This window comes from Molothrus ater, chromosome 9, assembly GCF_012460135.2.
Source record: "Molothrus ater isolate BHLD 08-10-18 breed brown headed cowbird chromosome 9, BPBGC_Mater_1.1, whole genome shotgun sequence".
NCBI classification, from domain to species: Eukaryota; Metazoa; Chordata; class Aves; order Passeriformes; family Icteridae; genus Molothrus; species Molothrus ater.
Window position 1 is genome coordinate 5,058,185 of NC_050486.2, and position 23,316 is coordinate 5,081,500.

Consider the following 23,316-nt stretch of genomic DNA (forward strand, 5'->3'; position numbering starts at 1 on the left):
GTAAGATATGATAGTCTTGAATAGATCACTAACTATCTAAATAATCTGCATCACTCAAATCAATTACTGTAAATGTGTTACCTTGTAGTTTTCTGTTCAAAAGGCAAATGAATTTGCTAAAATTCTGTTTGTAACAAGGACAGAGTTGAAAGTGTGGGACTGAGAAATGATTTGGTTTCCCTCTGCTATCTCTACCAAAAGCACTTGATTCAATGGCTGAAACAGTACTTTATATAATCTAAATTTTAAAGGTAATGTGAATTTTCTCTAAAGTGAAAAAGTAATACAGCAGTAAGGTTTTAAACCAGAAGAAATTTTCTTTTTACCTGTTTGACGATTTCCTTCACACTAAAATGCTGGCTGATGGATATACTGTAAGAAATCAACTCCCACAAAACAGCTTTTGGATAAGCCATTACTTCATTCATTACAATCTGCTTGAATGTCTCATTCCTGCCAAATTTAAGGTCACTGTTTAAGAGACTTAAGTATGTATAAAAATAAAATTAACTGTGACTACAGTGCCTTTAAATCTAAATCTAACTTTTCTGATCCATCTCATAAAATCTTTAGGCTAAACATTGCCATTGATCTGTTTATAGTAAATACAATCACATCCCGCCTTGTTAGAGATTAGTTCATTACAAATAAATAAATGAACAAAAGTTAAGAAATATTTATAATAAAGCCTTTTACATCCTTCCTTTTGGATGGGAAACCATTCAAACTGCTTACATAAGAGAGGTCAATTTACTGTCTTCCATGTTAGTTCTGCACTGTGCTCAGCTGTGACTGAGCCTTTCTGGTTTATTTTCATTTTACTTGAAAATAAAAACTAACGGTTCAAGCTGAGTCTAGATTCAAGAAGAATCAATGTTCTCATTGTTTTCATTTATATTTACATTTGCTTTGTCTCCTAAGCAAAGACAATTATGGGGAATTTATGTATGTATTCAGATAGGTTACACTGTATTTTCACTTGGTCTGTTACCTCTGGCTTTTTAAAAATTGTTTGAATGATTATTAAGAGCATCAAACTCCCAACTCCAACCACAATCCCAGTATGAGGCGTGTCAATCTGCCCCTCATGTCCATATTGCTCTTCTAATATACCTCTGATTTAACAGGCAGAAAAAGCTTCCTAGGTGTGAGAACAGAGCTGCTTCCTCTCAGGTTTCACACCTGCTGCTAAGATCTTTAGCAAGGAGGGCAGTATTGTACCAGTTTTTATATGGTTTTTAGGGCTGAAAATGCCTAATCACGAGAAGGATAACCGAGAGCTTACCAAAGTAAATACTTTGGCTACTTAAAGATCTTAGTCCTTGCAACTTGGAATGAGATCAAGTCTGTGAGTGCAGATGTGATGGCGCAGACCAGCTTCTGAGTCCTGTGATTCAAGAATCTGAACTACTACTTTTACCTTCTGAGTGAGGCATGGATGTGATGGTATGCACAGTAATACTGATGTGGTATGGTTTTTAAAGGATAACAATCTGTCTTTGTCCCATTCTTAAACTGCATTATTTGCCTTAACCTTGTTCAACATGTACATTATTTTATATGCTTACATGAAGTCTTTTTCCATACCTTCACACAACAGCATAAACAAACTGTAAGTAGTACCACCCATGTTAAAATATGCTTTACTTTTTAAATTTGCTATACAAAATTCATACCTCATTCTAATTTTATCTAAAGAAGAAAGGGCACTCTTCAAATATTCCTCCAACTCTTCTTCACAGCTGGCCATTTTCATTTTTTCCAAATTTGTATCCAGATTATCTTTCAGCACCTGAGGCCACATTAAAAAGCTAGTAAAAACAGTTTAGTATATACTAAAATCTCCATAACTATTTAAGATTGAAGTAATTTGATTATGTACATATATTCTACACCAAGACCTTAGCAAAACTCATCACCTATGAAGATCTTCCTAGATAATAAACAGCTCTGACATTGCCACCCCAAGCAGGCTGTTTTAACTATGAGAACTTGCCATCCAACCAGACTCCATACCTGCACAAGATCTCATAATAGCAACTTGCAGCCACTTTGTACTGAAAGCAGCAGTGATCTTTATCACTTTTGCCATATCAAGAATAAGACAGGATTGTCCATTCAGTGTGAATCGAGCAAAAATGCACCTGACAGAATGAAACTGAAAAGTAGAAATTCCAATATAAAAGTCAGATAGTATGTTTTTCATTTTATAGCAGCTATTTTGAATTCCAGAGGGTTCTTTGTATTAAGAAGTCCTTTCTTTACATTATGCCACATCCTTGTTTTTATGTTTATACCTGTATTATGTTATCCTTTTCCAATCTGTATTCATCTACTTTCTTCTGAAGTACATCTTCCTGCTGGGACAGTTGGAGAAGATGAACGTCCCAGATATCCATGGCCTCCTGAACACAGCTGTACAAGCCTTGACAGTGCTGCTCATGCCATTTAGGCATCTCCTTAAAATCACTCTAAAGAAAAACATTCAAGTGAACAAGTTATTTTTCAACTGCTGGAAGGTGACATGAATGAGTAAGAGAATTTGTAACATGATAAAAGGAATTACATGACTGGTGTTCAACACTGTGTCTTCTATGTGGAGAGTAAAAAAAAAAAAAAATCCAAGTAAACTGGGTAAGAATGTGGGTTTTTATTCTTTAAGCCAAGAGTATCAAAACTTTTGTTTATTCTGGCATCGTAAAGCACTGAATCATATTCTACAATTTATCTCTTTAGGAACAACTCCCCAGTCATTTTTATGCATAGAATCACAAAATGTCAGACTGGAAGACATTTGGGGATCATTTATATCTATTCCTTTGCCTTTTGGCAGATTGGGCCATACTTCATTCATCTCTATCATACATACTTCAGATATAAATTATAATAAAAATAAAATACATCACAAATAATTACACAGAAATTATGAACTCTTCCACACCAAACTTTGTTTCTTTGCAGTGTTTAGTCATCCTATGAACCTCTCTCTAATGTGACATCAATAGCCTATGATGCAGAAGGCATTGCAGGTGGGAGCACAGGAAGAACAGACTAATGCCAAGGAGTGATAAAAATAAATGTAATCAACGTACATCCATGTGCTCCAGTTCTTCTTCAAACCTATTTTTTAGTTTCTCAGTCATCTGAAGCATGTTGGAATGCAAAACTTCAACATCTTCTGCTGTGCAAATGTTCGCATCCAACAGGGTCATCTAAATGAAAAGAATAGCAAATTATTGACATGCATGAATTTCAGAGGTCATGGCTAAACTTAGTGTTTCTTCTCTTGTGATGGACAGAGAAAGACTCAGCTTCCTAGACCCCCCATTCTGTTAGTAAACACTACAATTCAACTGATACTGAGGGAGAAATTGAGGCAGAAAGGTGGAATTTCTTTGCCAAGATAAGACAGATTTAGCACAAAGGCTGAGAGTCCTTGCACATAAATGCAGGATAGCACCCCCTTCATTACTTTTACACATTTCAAGTACAAATACCAAATACTACTGTGAAACCAAATGGGTGGTTACTCTTTGAACAGAAGAAGACAGAGGTTAAAAACTAGTTTCACTTGTTATCTCAATGTTTGGTGGATCCTCAAACACATTTTACTGTAATGACACACTGTACCATGGCTACCACACCCAAAGCTGGGACACTCACCTTGCAGGTCTGCACTTTTTCCTGACATTTTTCCTGGACCAGCTCATACTGGACATGCATTTTCTCCACACACTCTGCATTATGTCTGTCTGAATGATTTGGAACAGACAACAGTCAAAATTCTGTATTTCACAGTGCAGTGTGAAAAGGAAACACGACAGAGGCCCTGTGCTGAATCTCAGCACAGGGAACAGATCCCAGCAGTGTCTGCACACCCAAGCGACACTAACAACCAATCAAATAAGATGTTTTAATACACAGCTATTGCATTTGCTGGGACCCTTGTGGAAGGAAGGAATGATGAATCTGGCTCCATGTTCTCAGAAGGCTAATTTATTATTTTATTATACTATATTATATTAAAGAATGCTATATTAAACTATACTAGAGAATACAGAAAGGATACTTACAGAAAGCTAAAAAGGTAATAATAACTTGTGACTCTTTCCAGAGTCTCAACACAGCTTGACCCTGATTGGCCAATGAGTCAAAAGACACCAGAAATCCAATGAAAAAATCACCTGTGGTAAACAATCTCCAAACTCATTCCACATGTGAACAAAACACAGGAGAAGCAAATGAGATAAGGATTGTTTTCCTTTTCTCTGAGGCTTCTCAGCTTCCCAGGAAAAAATTCCTGGGCAAAGGCATTTTTTAGAAAATGTGAATGTGACACACAGCTGTTTATAGGCACACTACAGGACACAGAGAAATTAACTACCTCCAGTACTTCTTCCCCTCTTCTCCAAGAGTTAAAAAGGAGTATTTTGGTATGATTGAGAACTGATCCATGTCAAAATTAACCTTTTATTTCCCCAGATTAATTCTAACCAAGCCAGTTCCTGCTAGATGTCACCATGTACAAGTGTTTGTACCAGCCAGAGGAAAGTGATGTAATAGGCAGCTTCTTTGGGTCTTACTGCCAGCTCAAAGCAGCTGAGAAGGTATGTGGGAACACGTGGAACAAAGAATAAACCTGCACTTTCAAAGCATTGCCCAGGAAAAAAGAAAGTATTGCTTGAATCCCTGACTGTTTTTATGATTTCCCAACTTACCTATACTTTTGTTTAAGTTCTCCAGAGTTCTGTACCATTCATTTATGTCAGCTTTTGTATGTGCTGGAGGCAACAAGGCACTATCAAAGTAGGAAACAAGAGTCAAGGGTCTTAAAATACAAACCAGTCATTTGTATATAAAACTATTATAAAATACAAAATTATGAATCAGAGTATCCATACTACTGTGCTTTATTTTATTTACAGCCATCTTGGCAATAAAAATCAACCAAAGAGATTGGTGTTGTTCTGTTTACTACCCAACAAGGAATTGTAATGTACCTTGTTCCCACATCCACTGTAAAAAAACTCCCTGTAAATATTGTAATGCATTGCCCAAAAATGCTTTTGTGTTCAGGATGGATATTCAAATTCAGCAGTGTTAGATTTCTATCCATACTTCTCTCTTAATTTATTACACAGATTCAATCCCTACTTCTAGCTTTCCACCCATCTTTGTCTGTCCATTTCTACCACGTTTCAAATGTCAGTAAGATTTACTTTTGCATTTCTGCATTTTTAGCCCTTGATCTCACCACCATTTTAGTGTAGCTGGTGCAGTGAAAATCAAGAATGCATTTTTTCCATTAAAAAGAGCTGTAGAAAATTAGGTTTAGACCCTTCCTTACTGCTGAATTTAACAATCACACACTGACAGAAAGCAAAGTGCATTTTGTAGCCAAGCCCCTCATTAACTCCAGAAAGAACTGTTTTCCTTTATGCTATATCCTCTTTTGCCATACCCAATGTGCTGCAAAACCTTCATTCTCTGTTCACTAAGTACAATCTGCTCCTTTATCATGTTTTCCATTTCCATTTTCACAGCTGGGGGATTCTGTATTTCTTCACTTGCCATAAATTCCCTGCAGGATGGAATAAAGATATGTATAATAGATACATGATATCATACATGATATGTATAAAGAAAAAATAACTTTTTTTAACTTGCTGTTTCATAGAAACCACGAGTGAACACTAGTCACTTTGTGTTATTCATTGTCTAAAATAAGATTGCAAAATGTCTGACCTGAAACTCTGAACTACACAGTTCTTTTGGATGAGCTTCCAGTCCTTGACTCTCTCTTGCCATTTCAGTTGATGCATTTTTTGTTTCTCAAGCTCTGATTTCATTAGATTAAAGAGCAGCTTGGCAGTTGCCCTCTCATTACCCAGCAGTGCTCTGTTTATATTCTGTGCATTAAAAAAATAAAACCAGGAGTAGAAGCAGCATACAACATGCAAAACCAAAACAATTTGTGTCTTCTACACAAAATGAGGGAAAAAAGAATACAAATGATAACAAATACCCTGCAGAGTAGAAATCTCTCTATATTTCAGTGATTGATAGGCAGAAAAAAATTTATTTCAGCTGGGAAAAAAAAAGATATTCTGGGAATATTCAGACTGTTATCATGCCCCAGGTAAAACATTTACCATGGCCTTATCATTAATGAGCCTGTGAACATCAGGTGCCAAGAAGAAGGAAATTTCCTCCAGTTTCACAGTATATTTGGTGAGTACATCTGCTATCTGTGCAATAAAAGAATAAAGAAAAGCAACAACACAAAGTTAACTCAAATATCAGATTCCCAAGTTGAAAAACTACATGATGAATTTTTCCAATAAAATGAATTCCATTAGATTAATTAATTATTCATTAATTAAATATATTAAAGTGAATTAAAATAAATTGGATGACACACAGATTAATATTTTAAAATTTACTTCTCAATCTTAGTTATCTTGAAGACTGTTTTTTTCAGTAATTCATAAAAATAGTAACTAAAACATTCCACTTTGCTACTACTCAGCTGATTTCTCTTTAATACCTGTGATAATTAAGTGCTCTGCAGACAGGCTGCAATATGAATTTAAAAATCAAACCAAATTCCTTTCAAATGTCTGAAGGGAATCCACCAGTGCCTGTTTTTAAGTGAACACAAAATTAAACCAAATGTGTTCATCTCTGACATTTGTTGTAACTAATCCAACAGAAAGGTTACTGGTGATACTCTTGGACCTTTTCATCATACCTGAATCACAAAGAGAGGAGAAACTGGCACTGGTAGAACAAAGAGCTTTTCTTTGCCTACAAGGACAGTGCAGCAAGCTCTTCCACAGTCTATCCATTTTTTTATCCAAACATTTCCTATGATGTCAAATGGCTTTTACAGGTTAGGCTGAAGACAACAAAACTGCAACACGTTTGCTACTGACACCCAGCCAACCCAAACTAAAATCGAGCTAGGTCATGTCTATGCTCCTTCTCAGCTGCAGAACAGGTATGGCCCCCCAAAAGTAACAGACCAAATGAAAGTTTGACCTACACAACCCTCCAGGAAATAAAAGCAGCTCACATATTCCTTGCACCTTTCGTATAGATAATTGTGAAAGAAACAAACACCTTCAAACTAGGAAAACAGTAGCTTCTCTTGATTATGTGGGTGTAAAATGAATGAATATTTTATTGGTGAAAAGAAAGCAATCACCATACAACAGAACTAGTGGCAGACCTCTGACTCCTGTGGAAACCAGCTACTCTTTGCTCTGCACCCAGCATTATATCAGCAAATAACATTCTTATGCTTAAATAACAGTTATTAAGACTGCAGCTCACTTTCATGGCTCGACTCCTTTCAATCTCCTTTAGGGATTCGTCCACTGCCCTAATCCACTTCCTTCTGTTTGAGGACTCCTTATGGATCATATTCCAGAGTTCTTCCAAACCCTGCAATAAAAATCTACTGTCAATTTCATTGAAAAGTGAATATATATAAAAGAAAATTTTAAAAGTAAAACCCCAAAAATTTAGGACTCCAGTGAGCCATAAGAAGATGTTACACAGAGCAGATACAAGTAACTGAAGTTGAGCCAATACTCTGAGCTGCCTTACTTCATATGAGAAACCTTCCAAAGCCATGTCAGACGCAATCTTTTCAAACAGTAGTTTACTCTTTTCATCTGATTTTATCACTTCAAGCTGAAGGGATTCTTGAAGATTCAAAACAGAGGCTTCCATCTCCTACAATGGTAGGTCAATGTGATCATTTGAATATTGGGCTCTCACCTTAGAACAGCACTCAAAACTGGATTAGAAACTCCTGCCTTACCCTGCCAATGCAGTCCAGCTCCTGCTGCATTTGGGTCACTGCTCCGTGGTGACGCTTCTGCCGCCGTTCTGCCAGGTACCTCCATGCACTGCTGCCTGCTTCCTCAGGAACTGCCAGGGAAGAAATGAGGATTCTATGGCCTGGAACTGCTGCTGCAGAACATGGGATGCAGGAAAAATAAACCCCTAAATCTGCACTATGACTGCTGTAGTTAGTGAGGCTTTCACAGTGTGCAACATCTTTCCATGGGAAGTGCAATCTTAGCAAATGCAGGTTAAAAATACTAAGGCATGTTTTAAAATTTCCTTCATTAACTTCTGATTTTCAGAAGGATAATAGCATGGAATTCTCAACTAAGCTCAGGTAGGATGTAAAAAAATTGCAACATTTCAGGAATGAGATCTGATTACATCAAAACTGGAATTTACCATCTAAACATAACCTGTGATTGACTGACAATTTCACAACTGGTTTGGTTTTTTTTCCTGTTAGAAGACTCTTCATCTTCAAAATTACCTACAAATCATCAAAAATGTATCAGGACTTTTCTGAGCTTGATTTTTGTTGCCCTGCAGGAGAAAGAGTCCCAGTCTGGGTGTAACCAAACTGGGTATTATACTCCCCTCTACCTCATTTTGTGCTGAGCTGTTAATGATGGGTGGTTTTCAGTGCACATCTGACCCCCAGGATTCAAGCTGTGTGTGAAAACGAGACAAACAAACCCTGCAAGGTGAAGTGGTGTTTCTTTATTCTTAAAATGATTCAGCTGGAGAAGTAGCACCATCACCCATCCAGTGAGGGTCATCTGTGCTAATGGGTCATGATGAACTGATTATGCACTGACAGCAGCATGGGCAGCTGAAACAACTATCATGGACTCCAAAAATATTCTAAGACTCATGGGATTACATCATTCCATTCCAATGAGAACCTCCCTGCACTGGGGGATGTACCACCTGAACCCCATTGTACATAATTTAGGTTGTCTGGGGACTTGGGACACCACCACCACTGGACATCCAGAGGAAGACCTGAACTTCCACAAGACCACCCCTTCTGACAGCACTGCAACCCTGACCAACAGGGTGCCAGGCTGTACTCTGACTTGGTGGTTTTCAACCAGTTTTTCTGTATCATTGCATTTCCTGTAATCTTCCTATTAAATTGTAACTCCAATTTGATATCTCTCACAAGGTATTTGCATGGGGTTAATTTTTCCTGCTGACTGACTTTCAAACCAGCACAACTCTGTACCTTGTTCAGCTAAACCTGTTACATGTACCACATCTCCTGTGAATGCAAATTAAAATAAAGCACTAAGGGAAACCAGTTTTACCAACTACATCAGGCAGGCCTCTGACTTTCTCAGCTGAACTTGTATCTACCTTTCCCCGTGCCTCTGGAAAAGTTGTAGATTGTCTGAAACAGAAAGAGAGTAAAGCTTCATTTTGTACTAAAAGTGCATCAGAAGAGGACTAACATAATAGTATAATACACTTTAACTGGCAAAATGTACCATTAAAATGAACATAAGTATCATTCTAAATTTAAAGAATGCAATTCAAAGAATCAAAAAGTTGCTTCTTCTGAGACAAACTGAAGTCTGGATAGATCCCAACTTCAAATCTATTAGGATGGCATTAGAGCAATACATGCTAGATTTAGAACTTGTAAATTACAGAGACTTACAGAATAGCTCTAAAATGTAAAAAACCAATGAACTCTTAAGGAGACACTAGCAAGAAATGTGGAAATAGCCTTTATCTGCCCAGTGCTTTTCCCAACAGCTGGGGCACTGTGTTTCTCCTTGGGGTCAGTGAGAATCCCTGTATCATTATTCAGCAACTGGCTTAGGGTAAAAAAGGATGGATGCATTAACTTCATTGTTGTTCATTACATTATCTTACTGCATCATCATGTAAGCCATTTACTTGGAAATACAGCCTAAAAAATATGTGTCAGACTGGGTGTATATGTAGATTGCTATGAGCAAAGACAATTTCTTTTTAAAAGGAAAGCCATACAATATGCCTGCCATTGCAAATATTAGTCTGTTAGCCTGCACTTCAACAGGCAGCAAGCAGTTCATTATACTAAATTTACATTTGGCAAGGAGATAGACTATTACAAGTTGTTAGTGCTATGACCAAGAATTCAGGAGTTTCTAATTCCCAGTGAAAATCTGTCAATTTCCTACCTTTAGTTATGAACATATAATTGGGGTTTTCTGCTTCTGTTCCCTACCTGTCTGACTGTGGTGTTTTTGTGAAGTCACTGATGGGTGTTTTTCCAACACATGTTTTCTGTTGATTACTCAGGGATGGCATGGCATCAGCAAACATTTCTGAATGATTATTTAGAGTGAGCTTTTTACTCGTCTTAGAGCTCCTTGTCTTCTTTCCTTCATCCAAAAGGTGGGCTAAGTGCACCTTCAAAGAACCATAATCTCAACAATCAGAATTTCTTCAAACCTACAGAATGGAAAACAGCAACAAAATAATTAATGAAAAATAGTAAGGGAAAGACAGCAGAAGAGAAAGGTAAAATAATGAACCCTAAAATAACGAACCCTACATGCCACACACACAATCATTTTCATCTAAGGCTAATTTCAATATGAGAAAAAAAAGGATAATCTTTTCCTCAGAGAGGAAAAGTGGAGTAACTGGATCGTGTTGCCTTGCTTACAGTTACCAAAACAGTTAACAGCAGAGTGAGAAATGCCTGAATCTGGCTAACTATGCTTCTAAATGTTTTACTGCTGTGTTATGATTCTGCCTTCAGTTAATATAACCTGATATACAACAAAGAGATGGGAACACATGTAGATGCATTGGAGAGCATATGCTGGAGATAACACATTACTTTTTTACTAAAACAAACCAAAACCAGAAATGTTGAAATTGACCCGGGGTCATTTCAACAGCCAGAAAACTGACTAACACAACCAACTCCTTTGGCTTTTGCCAAATCCTTTGCTTTTTTTACCTTGGCCTTGAAGATCTGTTTGCAGCCTTCCTCTTGTGAACATGTCACTCCCGTCCTGTTGAGAACTCGCGGCTCATCGCAGCTGACTGGCCGGGCCTGCTTCCAGAAGAACTGGCAACCACAAGCTGGGAGCCAAGAGGAGATACAACACTTCACTTGGAAAAGGGCCTTCCCTGTTCCCTGTATCACAGAATGGTTTGGGCTGGAAAGGATCTTAAAGATCATCCTAGATCATCTTCCAACCTCCTGCCACGGGCAGGGACAGCTTGCACTATCCCAGGGTGCTCCAAGCCCCATCCAGCCTGGCCTTGGACACTTCCAGGGACCCAGGGGCAGCCACAGCTGCTCTGGGCACCCTGTGCCAGAGCCTCAGCAGCCACACAGGGAAGAATTCCTGCCCAATATCCCATCTAACGCTGCCCTCGGGCAGTTTGAAGTCCTCCCCGTGTCCTGCCACTCCAGACCCTTTTCCCAAGTCCCTTTTCAGCTCTCTTGGATCCCCTTTAAGCACTGCAAGGGGCTCTAAGGTCTCCCTGGAGCCCTCTCTTCTGCAGAGTGGACCCCTTGCAGCTCTCCCAGCCTGTCCTAGAGCTGCCTTCAAAGCAGCTCCGGGATACTCCCTCCTAACAGTGAAACTCCACACTTGCCGCTCACCTGCCAGCCCCTGCGGGTGTCGCTCCCGGTGTCGCTCGGGGTCGCTCCCCGTCCCCCACAGGGCCCTCAGGCGGAGCCACGCGTGCCGTTGTCAGACCAACGGGGCGGGGGGGGAGCGGGGCCGGCACAGCCTCGCCACGGTGCCCCCCGGTGGCCGCTGCCGGCAGCACCCGGCTGCCTTCGCTTTATCCCGGCCCGCTGCCTCCTCATCCCGGCTGCCTTCGCTTTATCCCGGCCCGCTGCCTCCTCATCCCGGCTGCCTTCGCTTTATCCCGGCCCGCTGCCTCCTCATCCCGGCTGCCTTCGCTTTATCCCGGCCGCTGCCTCATCCCGGCTGCCTTCACTTTATCCCGGCTGCCCCTCGCTTCATCCCGGCTGCCTTCACTTTATCCCGGCCGCTTCCTCATAATCCCGGCTCCCTTCACTTCATCCCGGCCGCTGCCTCATCCCGGCTGCCTTCACTTTATCCCGGCCGCTTCCTCATCCCGGCCGCCCCTCGCTTAATCCCGGCTACCCCTCGCTTCATCCCGGCCCGCAGCCCCGGGAGGGACCAGAGCTCCGGAACCGTGGCTCACAGCCCCGGTTTGTGTTTGTCCCTGCACAAGGCAGGCGAGACTTCCCACGTCCGCACCTTCCAGCTCAGCACGGGAATGAGGTTCCTCCAGGGAAGTGGTCGCAGCAACAAGCCTGAGTTCAAGAAATATTTGTACAATGCTCAGGCACATGATGGGATCGTTGGGGTGTCATGGAGGACGAGGAGCTGGGCTGGATGATCCCGGTGAGTCCTTTCCAACTCAGCCTATTCAGTGATTCCATGATAAACATCCACAGGTGCAATTTAAGGCCATTCCCTCTTGTCTGTAACTTGTTATTTGCGAGAAGAGTCCAATCACCACCTGGCCACACCCTCCTGTCAGGAGAGTGCAGAGACAGAAGCTCCTCCCTGAGCCTCCTTTTCCCCAGACTCCCTCAGCTGCTCCTTGTTCTCCATCCCCTTCACCAGATCTGTTTCCTTTTCTGGACACACCCCAGTCCCTCAATGTCTTTTTGCCATGAGGGTCCCACAAATGACCTGAGGATTTGAGGTTTGGCCTCAGCAGTTCCCAGAACAGGGGGATAGTCAGTGCCCTGGTCCTGTTGGCCACATATGGCTGGCAGAGGCCAGGCTGCCCTTGACCTTCTTGCACACCTGGGCATGTGCTGGCTCATGTTCAGCTGCAGTGCTGATTTCTCTCTCTGTTCCAAAGCAGCAGTTCAGTTTTTCTTTTTTTTTTTTTTTTTTACTAGTCAAGGCATAGCAGAAGATAAACACAAAGCAAGGAGGAGGCAGGTCTTTTCCAGGACGCAGAAGAATCTGAAGTGGAGAATAAAGCTTCGAGGAGTCTGTCACAAGGAGTGATTTCATTGCAATAATACAGTCCAGGATGCCAGAAGGAAAAGAAGGGAGTCTGATGATCATTCCCAGTCTCTGGCTGTCTGCTGACACTTCTGAGGCAGGACTCAGCAGCAGAGAGCATCTGCACCCTCTGGTGCCTCCTCTGCCCTGTGCGAGCAGTGCACAGCAGCTCTGGCAGGGAACCTGCACTGCAGAGGGCTGCTGCTCTTTGGCTTTTCACCTTTAGCAAATGATGCTCTGGGTCCTTAAACTGCAACCCCAGGACACTCCTCTGCCGAGGAAGGAACAGCTGCCGCGTCTCTTATTGTTCCCAGCAGCTGAGGAATTGCCATGGAATAACTTCCAGCACAGACCTTTCAGCTGGAGCTCGCTGTTCCCTCTGCAGACTTCCCCCGTGCTGGGATCACTCCCCTGCCGTTCTGGCAGCCGGTGTGAACTTCCAGCGGCCATCCATCCCTCCCTCCATCCCTCGGGCTGCCGGGGAATCCATTCCCTCGAGGAGCAGCAGGGCTGGAGGCGCTCGGAGCGCTCTGCGCTACGAGGGGGACACACCGGGCGGTGGCTGCCGGCACACAGCGAGTGCCGCCTGCTCCTGGCATCTCCTGTCCTGGCACGGAAGGACGGGAAAAGTCACCGATCTTCCACTTACCATGGGAAGCACCGCTCCTTTGGAGAAGTAAAAGTACTTCGTGCAGAAGAATTCTTTTAATAATTTTATTAAAATAAAATTTAATTTAATAATTATTTTAATAATTATTGCCTTGTAGCACTCCTGTTAGGATTTTTTAAAAGCAATTCCATCTTACAGCCATATAAACAGAGCAGGTATTAGAGAGTGTGCTCAAATCCCCCACAATTTCTGTGAAATTATTAGGAACAGAACATAATTTTGGTTACAGGTGATTCACTCTTCCTGTATGTTGGTTGCCACCTGTTGATAGCTGCCCTGAGACCTGGGAAACAAAAGCTAAGCCACGACCACAAAACAGCTATTTTACACTAATTAATTTTGGCTATCACATCAGATGAGGGCTTTAGTCTTCTCCAGAATTGAAGATTGGTCTCAATGCACTGATCTTGGTTTACAGAGACAACAGCAGGTAGTATTTACTAACATGCAAACGACTCCTTCTAATCTCAGCAACTAATCTCAGGCTGGGCACTTCTGAGCAGCAGTCTGTGATACTGAGCCACCTATTGTGAAATGCTTGCATGGCAGTGGCAGTTCCATTTGCTATATTTTCCTGAGTAACCAATAGATTGGTTATTCCTTTCTCCGGCTAAGAGATCCATAGCCATGGAATGAGGATCCTCCTTCTGCTAAAGGGTTCATCACATTGATGTGACAACTCCACAGAATGTTTTCCTTGGCACAGCGCCCACACAGCCAATACTGATTAGGACTTTGATCCTTTGGTTAGCCAATACTGTTTGCTGAGGTTGTGGCAGCCAGTGGTGCTGCTCAGCCCAGCTGTCAGTACTGCCATGGCAGGTTTGTGTGGTGCAGGATGGACCCCACTGCATTGTTTGCAGTTCACAGCCTGAAAAAATCCATTTGGGTATAGAATTCTCTTCACCAAGATGGCAGTGGACAGCTGGTCCTTGAGAGATGAGCCCAAACCTGACAGAAGTTTTATGTGTGTGACCCCACAATTCCACCAATTCCATCATTCCCACTAAACAAACTCTTGGTGCCCAGGATGCTGAGCACAAATCAAAGAATTTGTTCCCTTTGAAGATTCACTAGCATGTAAGATGTATGAGTCCACAAATCAGAATCCCAGCCCTGGTAAATTGTCCCTAAGAACAGTAGCCAGGGCATATTTGGGGTGACCTAATGGTGGCCTTCTAGTTTCTGAAGGGAGCATATGGGAAAGATGGAGAATGACTATTTCCCAGGGTCCAGGGTTTCAAGACAAAGGGAAATGCCTTCCCACTGCCAGAGGGCAGGGTTAGATGGGAAGAAATTTTTCCATGTGAGGGTGGTGAGGCCCTGGCACAGATTTTCTGGAGATGGCTTTGCTGGAGATGGCTGTCCCATCCCTGGAAGTGTTCAAGGCCAGACTGGATAGGGCTTGGAGCAAACTGGTCTAGAGGAATGTGTTACTGCCTATGGCAGGGAGGTAGGAACCAGATGATTTACCATATCTACTTCCAAAGCAAACCATTCTCTGATTCTCTGAATGCAGATGAGTACTACAATAATAATAATAATAATAATTTCAAAACATTTTGGTGATTGCCATCAAGAAACAACATTCGAGAGGAAAACATTCTGAGCACAATGATGGTTTGTGCGATTATAATCTCTTCTACAAGGTCATGAAATTAAAATTTATGTTAATTACAGCCCATGGCAATGATTATGCTAACAAACTGTTCCACTAATTATATTTAGGTATTTAGATTGCATTAGCCAAGAAGTTTTATGCAAAGATTTGAATATTGCCTATATCTCATAAATAATAAAGACTATTAATGGAGATAATACATGCCTCAACCCACAATTACTGCAACATGTTTTAATTCAGCTGCTTAAAACACACAAGTTTAAAAATTGAATTAGGAAACATAGATATTAATCAGTTCTATGAGATTCACACTTGCTTATCTTTGAACTTTTTTTTTTTTTTTGCTTGAAATAAGATGGAAATTCAAGAAACAAAGTGAAATATCTTCCCTTTTCATACTGGAAGTTTTCTTTCAACAGGCATTACAGCTCTTTGAACCTCCCTCTGACCAAACTAGTATTGTACATATTGGGTTTTTACTTTCTGCCCATGAACCCGGGGATCCAGCCTGACCCTCAGTGCTGATCTCCCCATGTCACTTATAGACTCTTGAGCCAGGCCCTCCACCACACACCCAGTCTGGGTGGCTTGGGCCTTGAAAGCAGCATCTTCTTTGGCCAGCTGAGTATTACAACTTCATTGTGCATTTCTTGAGAAAAACAAACGGAAACTCTTGCACACAGCAGTTACTGCCACAAAAAATATTAAAAATTTCTAACAGGAGTGCTACAAGGCAATAATTATTAAAATAATTATTAAATTAAATTTTATTTTAATAAAATTATTAAAAGAATTCTTCTGCACGAAGTACTTTTACTTCTCCAAAGGAGCGGTGCTTTCCATGGTAAGTGGAAGATCGGTGACTTTTCCCGTCCTTCCGTGCCAGGACAGGAGATGCCAGGAGCGGGCGGCACCCGCTGTGTGCCGGCAGCCACCGCCCGGTGTGTCCCCCTTGTAGCGCAGAGCGCTCCGAGCGCCTCCAGCCCTGCTGCTCCTCGAGGGAATGGATTCCCTGGCAGCCTGAGGGATGGAGGGAGGGATGGATGGATGGAGGAGGGATGGAGGGAGGGATGGATGGATGGAGGGAGGGATGGATGGGTGGATGGGTGGATGGGTGGATGGAGGGATGGATGGATGGATGGATGGATGGATGGATGGATGGATGGATGGATGGATGGAGGAGGGATGGAGGGAGGGATGGATGGATGGAGGGAGGGATGGATGGGTGGATGGAGGGATGGAGGGATGGATGGATGGGTGGATGGATGGATGGATGGATGGATGGATGGATGGATGGATGGATGGATGGATGGATGGATGGATGGATGGATGGATGGATGGGTGGATGGGTGGATGGGTGGGTGGATGGGTGGGTGGATGGGTGGGTGGAGGGATGGATGGAGGGAGGGATGGATGGGTGGATGGATGGATGGATGGATGGATGGATGGATGGATGGATGGATGGATGGATGGATGGATGGATGGATGGAGGAGGGATGGAGGGAGGGATGGATGGAGGGAGGGATGGAGGGAGGGATGGATGGAGGGAGGGAGGGAGGGAGGGATGGATGGATGGATGGATGGATGGATGGATGGATGGATGGATGGATGGATGGAGGGATGGAGGGATGGATGGAGGGATGGCCACAGGAAGTTCACACCTGAGGGGTCACCGGCTGCCAGAACGGCAGGGGAGTGATCCCAGCACGGGGGAAGTCTGCAGAGGGAACAGCGAGCTCCAGCTGAAAGGTCTGCGCTGGAAGTTATTCCATGGCAATTCCTCAGCTGCTGGGAACAATAAGAGATGCGGCAGCTGCTCCTCCCTCGGCAGAGGAGTGTCCTGGGGTTGCAGTTTAAGGACCCAGAGCATCATTTGCTAAAGGTGAAAAGCCAAAGAGCAGCAGCCCTCTGCAGTGCAGGTTCCCTGCCAGAGCTGCTGTGCACTGCTCGCACAGGGCAGAGGAGGCACCAGAGGGTGCAGATGCTCTCTGCTGCTGAGTCCTGCCTCAGATGTGTCAGCAGACAGCCAGAGACTGGGAATGATCATCAGGCTCCCTTCTTTTCCTTCTTGCATCCTGGACTGTGGTATTGCAATGAAATCACTCTTTGTGACAGACTCCTCGAAGCTTTATTCTCCACTTCATATTCTGCTTCCCCCTTGCTTTGTGTTCATCTTCTGCTATGCCTTGGCTGATAAAAACAAAGAATAACTGAACTGCTGCTTTGGAACTGAGAGACAAATCACCACAACCAATGTATTTTAGATTCTGAAAGGAAATTTTGTCATCTAATGAAAAGGTTTACAAAACCCAAAAAGGCTTTCTAAAGGGATTTATTCAGGAGGAATATTTACTAAGTACAAGGTGTTTTTCTAATGAGACTCAATATATGTACCTTCATTTACCCATTTGCTACAGAAGGAATTATGACATGCTTTTGCCAATCAATATACCCTTTTAAGTACTTACATGTGAGATGTAGTACATCACAATAAGGATAGTAGACACAGATGGAGAAAGAAATAGAGCCTTTTCCTCAAAATATCATAAATTAAGCTACAAAATATCATTCTGTAAACTAAAAATCGTGGCAAGTCTCTCTTTAATTCTTGAATAGATACATGACCAACTTAAAAGGTGATAATATCTCCTCCTTTATAAACTAATTTTCCTGGCTTTAAAGGTAGGAATTCAGACACCTTCTTACTGAAACCTTGCAGACTGAGTTATGTGATAGATTCTCTTGAGGTCATGTTACATATTTTGAATGAACACCTTCATTAAATTCTTATGTTTTCTCTTTCCAGACCTATGCAGTTTGGATCTGATTTGTTTCTTCCAGGAATGATATTTGGCATCCAGAACAGCCAGCCCTTTGTAGGTTAGGGATACTATAGGATATAACTGTGGAGGTAACCACCAAAAAGGAGAAGGAAAGTCCTTCAGACTTCCTGTCAATGTTTGTGATACCCCTTTTAGTAGTAGATTCACTGGTAATTATCCATTCCCCATGGACATGTTGATGGGACAAAGCAAATAAACTGATGGAAAAAGACAGCTACTGAGCTAATTTATTTTTTTTCTTTGGTGAAAGGAATTACAGGATTTTGTTCCCAAGTACATCTCTTTTATCTGAATATTTCCCTAAAGTCCATTGATTGAAAGTAGTCATAAAGGTATATTTGCAAGCAGAATTGCAAATATACCTTTATGACTACTTATGACTACTTCACCAATATTTGTTGAAGTTTACAGCATAACACAAATAAATCCACAATGATTTCTTCTATTGATTTCTTAATGATTTCTTCTTCACATCCAGACAATTGTAAGCAAAGTCAACTTGCAAGCAAAAACAACCTGTGCTTTTTGGCACAGAACTGTTGTGGAGGATTGCTCTCACTTTACTCAGAGAGTGTGAAAATGATTAACAGTGGAAGTTCACATTTGTACAGATATTTGGGAACTCAGCCTGGGAGAAAGAGGAAAGCATGGAGCAAGATTTTATCTTATATATTTTAAGAACACAACATTAAACAACAAGTGTCTAAAATGGCAAAATATTTTTCAGCATATCTTTATGAAAGAATCTGAAAAGATACACTGGAAGCTGGGAAAAGTAGCATCTGAGTGTTTGTTTATCTGAAGTATTTGTGCTGGTTTGAGGCTCAAAAAGTTGGATAGAATTCTCATAAGATTTGTAGTTTCTTCTGGGATTTCCAGTTCTTATTTATTCTGATCCTAATCTTATGCAAAGAAAGGAATAAAAAAATTCTATGTGGCTGTGCAGTTTACAATCTTATCAAAACTGGTGGGAAAATAGCTTTAAAATGAGTTTTTATCCTCACTTTCTGAAATTTCTGCAATAGATCAGCTATGCTTTGGTAAGATTATTCTCATAAAACATTTCACTCAAAAGGAAACTACAGCCTTTAATTTCAAGATATCTGTGAATTTTAAGTTTCTACAGTCATTATTTAATATCTGGCACTTAACAACCTACCTACACAGTAAGAACCTCAGCAAATACATTCCCTGTTGAAATTTGAGGGCATGAATTTCTGATTTAAGAATCCAAACAGATAATGTCTTTGGAGACTTCACTTTTTTTTTTTTTTTATATTATTGTTCACACATCTGCATATGCATCTGGAAACATTTCTTTAAGTCAGGAGGTAAAATTGAGTGGAATTTGAATCTCCTCATTAAACACAGAGCAGCACAAATTTAGCTGCTTATGTGTCAGGTGCTTTATGAAGCCCTAACATTGCTGTGTGGGCACATATGATCCAAGCCACCATCAGTTCAGAGTTCTGCACAGTTTGGCCTCAAATTTATTGAAGATTGGATGTCCATAGCTCTACATGGAGACGGGTCTAGCTCTTCCTCAAAAAAAAAAAAAGAAATACAGAAGCATGAAGTAGATGCCTTCTGTTAGAACTAGTTCAAACTGAATATTTTTTCCATTTCCTGTATCTGATGATGTCAAGCAGACACTGTAAAACCAATATTAATTAGTTTTTGAAGAAATAGAGTATTTTCCCTTGCTGTATTTCTGTTGTGGTTTAGGAATGCTGCTCCCCTGTTCAGAGACCCTCCCAAACCAGATACTGCTTCCTTGATCCCCACCTTCCCCTTCCCCTTTCTGGGGATAGAGTTGAGAACTGGAGGCACAAAAGGTGAAAATCACCAGCTGAGAACAATTTTCTGGAAACAGCCATGAGATAAGAAAAGAAGCAGTAACAGCAACAGTATTAACAACAAAGGTGTAAAAAGAGAGGGTGATTTACATGCAAAATGCTCACCAGGCTGGGACAAATCAAAACAGTGGTGGACAGCTCCAACACCCTTCTCCCAAGAGACACATTCCCTTTTCCTCTGCCCTGGCAATGACCTAAGGAGGAATATTATAACAAAATGACCTGGGCATGCCCTGGCAATGACCTAAGAAGGAATATTATAACACAATGTCCTGCTGTTCTGGGCTGGAACCAGAGCAACTTACTATCATGAATCCAGAAAAAAAATAATTCTTTCTTACCTGTAGAACAGTAACAGAGCATGCCAGCTATGCCCCTGTAGAAGTAGCTGAGTTATCACTGAAGAATTTCTTACTGCCTGTCAAATAGAAGAAATCACATATAATCTAGAGATATCTTCTGAGTAATTTTTTTATCTGAATGTTAAGGTGCTGAAATTATTTTAGGTGACTCCATTCACATTCAACCAAAATGACTTGACATTTAGGCATATTTCTGCAACATCTTGCAGGTTAAAAGATAAAACCAGGATAATTTATTTCTGGATGTCAAGCACAATAATTCATTGCTGCTATACCTCACATAGGGAAAAAATCTGTTCCTCAATAATTTAATACTTAGAAGTAATAAAATATCCTTTAGAAAAAAATGAAATAAATAAAACCGAATAAAACCAGGACATCTGTCATGGACAGATGCAAAAACATGATCATTTGCACTCTAGTGAGACTGGAATTAGACTGGAAATGTATCATATCAATAATGATGTAATTGTGATGACTTGATCTTTATGAAATGCCTCAGGGTGTGCTACAAACATTACCAATGAGTAAGAATAGGTGAATAATTCACCCAAAGAGTAGGGAAAGATACAGAAGAGAGGAAGAAGGAAAGGGGAAACAAAAATTGGACTAAATGAATGTCAGGTGTTTCTCACACATGAGTTGACATCTGTTGCTAGATGAGTTGTGCCTGGAGGTAAAAGATACCTTGGGTTGAGACTATATATTTGTTGAGCAAACAAATCCAGCCAGGATAAAAGTGATCCTGGGTTCATCCCTTACACTCAGCTGCTTCAAACTGCACCAGTGCATATTGATGCCTCCTCAGAGTCTTTGAGCAGTGTTGGAATCCTGAATGCTGAGAATTTTAAGCTTTCTGTGCTGAAAGGCACAGACCCACAAGAGAACACTGCATTTGCCCTGAGGCTGTGAAGAAGGTTTCCAAAATTGATTGATAGCACTGGGATTGTGGGTGTGGAGTTGGTTAGAAGTTGTGTAATATCACAGGGTGGAAAACTTAAGAGTTTGGGATTTTAGAATATAGAAATAAATATGGAGCAAGATGGAGGTTTTAGGGCAGGTTGTTCTTCTTTACCTTCTTCTTCATGGCTTTGGGTGATGTTTTGTAATTGGGCAGAAAAGTCTGCACCACGGACTTTGAGGGATCAGTTATTGGGTTAAAAGGGAAAATAATCGAGGTGTCAGTTCTTAATTGGATAGTTTAGTCTTAAAAGGCCTTGTAACAAGAGACTGTTGGCCATTTTGTGCCTTCTAATGCAAAGCTTCTGAACTCATGGTTGTGAGACTGTTTAACTGATAAGAAATAATAAACACCTGAGTACGAGCACGAATTACTGTCTCAAGTGCCTTCAATCCAGACCCAGAAAAACGGATAAGCAGTATCTTTCAGAAACCTCCACCTCCAGGAGACATTTTTCCTTCTTGCTTCAAGCCACAAATCAGCTTGTGTTGTGCATCTGAGCTCTGTGCACCAGGCACATGCAGGGTAAGAACACTCCTGCTGCTCAGCAGGCTGCTTGCTGATTTGTTTTCCTAATAATCAGAGCTTGCCTTGCTCACAAAATTAGGAAGCAAAGAATCCTGCTGAAATCAACTCTCTGTCTGAGTGTATGCTTTATCCAGAGATGCTGAATCCCTAATCTTTACACAGACTCCTTTCCAAACAACCAGACAATCAGATACACTTCAGAAAATACTCTTTACCTTCCCTGTGTGTTACAGAAAGCTGAGACAGTGTGTGCTTTGGTATTGAAGAGGCCTCCTGCAATTATATAGATATAACATGAGACACTTTCCCCCACAGGAAGATTATATTGCCATGGTAACCAAGAAAGGAAGTAGATTTGGCATTGGAGTTCCCATTTTCCTCAATTTCCGTATTAGCATTTGTTTGTGGCAGTTATGCTATTTAGAACCAAAGAACTTTAATCAAAGTTATAAAATTTCTGGAAGCAATGGGAGTTTGCTTATATTATGGGAAAATGGTATTTCTCCATTCTAATAACTAGGCTTTAATATAACCATAAAATGGTTTGGCTTTAAAGCTCCTCTAGACCAAGCCTCCTGCCATGAGCAGGTATAACTTCCACAGTGGAAGGCAGCAAATTGGAGATCTTACAGTAGATCAAATTGCTCAGCACTGGCCAAACTGATAATGAGCACTTTCAATGATGGGGCATCCACAACTTCTCTCTAGCATCCATTTGAGTGTCTCACCAGTCTCACTGTAGAAAAGTTTTTCCTTTTAGCCAATCTAAACCTACTCTCAGTTTGCAAAGTTGATGTCACATGCAGAGACTCCTTTGGGTTTGGTTGGGTTTTTTTCCCAAATACTCCTGCTCCTGAATATTCCACATTTGCCCCTTACATTGTATCCAATGCCTTATTTCAAAGCTCATGACTTAGTGGTGAGCTGAAGGAGCTGCTGTTGGTGCTGAGGCTGGAGAGATTTTTGATTTGGGTCACTGATGCTGCAGAATGTGATTTACCTTTAGATAACAGCATCAGTGTGAAGTGTTCATGTTAGATGACGTGTAACTGCTGAACAGGAGATTCCAGCATGATGCATTCACCACAAAGCTCTCAGCTGGTTTGAATTCAGGTGTGGGATACCCCACAGCTGCTTTCAGTGTCTCACCATGGAACCACTGTCCAAAACCCCTGCCTCTTCCTGTGGGGGTGTAATGCTGTAAATTAAAGATTTTTTTTTTAAATCAAGAAATAAGATTTCTTGGCTTTAAACAAGAAATAGAGTTAAAGCTTAGCCAAGTTATTTGGTGACCATCTGATTTTGATCAGCTGGTAGAGTAGCAGATCAATTGCAGAAGTCAGCCTTCTTTTGACTGCCTTCTTCTGATGACCTTCACATTATGTGACAGCAGAAAATTAAAGAACCTCCTCATGACTACAAGCCTTAGTGTATCTCCTCTTTAATTCATATTTTTCCAAGGAATGTTCTGCATCAGAATAATTAAAAAAAAAAAAAGTAATTGGAGCAGAGGGCTGTACTTTGTGAAAGATATGTTATGACTGAATAAATGTCTCTACGCCATTCAAAAGTGAATGTTCTTATGCATCCAGACAGAATGCTGGCCATC

At 41.2% G+C, this 23,316-nt stretch overlaps 1 protein-coding gene across 1 annotated transcript in view; it reads right to left on the bottom strand.

The window, feature by feature from the left end:
• Nucleotides 1-11,533, bottom strand: part of CCDC180 (coiled-coil domain containing 180) — a 29,684-nt gene extending 18,151 nt beyond the window's left edge. The window contains 16 exon segments of the mRNA XM_036388293.1: nucleotides 327-453; nucleotides 1,677-1,792; nucleotides 2,298-2,471; nucleotides 3,093-3,212; nucleotides 3,664-3,752; nucleotides 4,719-4,798; nucleotides 5,462-5,581; nucleotides 5,746-5,909; nucleotides 6,153-6,248; nucleotides 7,336-7,446; nucleotides 7,612-7,740; nucleotides 7,829-7,938; nucleotides 9,165-9,247; nucleotides 10,073-10,299; nucleotides 10,817-10,941; nucleotides 11,471-11,533. Of these exon segments, the coding sequence (XP_036244186.1) occupies nucleotides 327-453; nucleotides 1,677-1,792; nucleotides 2,298-2,471; nucleotides 3,093-3,212; nucleotides 3,664-3,752; nucleotides 4,719-4,798; nucleotides 5,462-5,581; nucleotides 5,746-5,909; nucleotides 6,153-6,248; nucleotides 7,336-7,446; nucleotides 7,612-7,740; nucleotides 7,829-7,938; nucleotides 9,165-9,247; nucleotides 10,073-10,170 (1,617 nt within the window). The 5' untranslated portion in view covers nucleotides 10,171-10,299; nucleotides 10,817-10,941; nucleotides 11,471-11,533.
• Nucleotides 11,534-23,316: the final 11,783 nt, after the last annotated feature.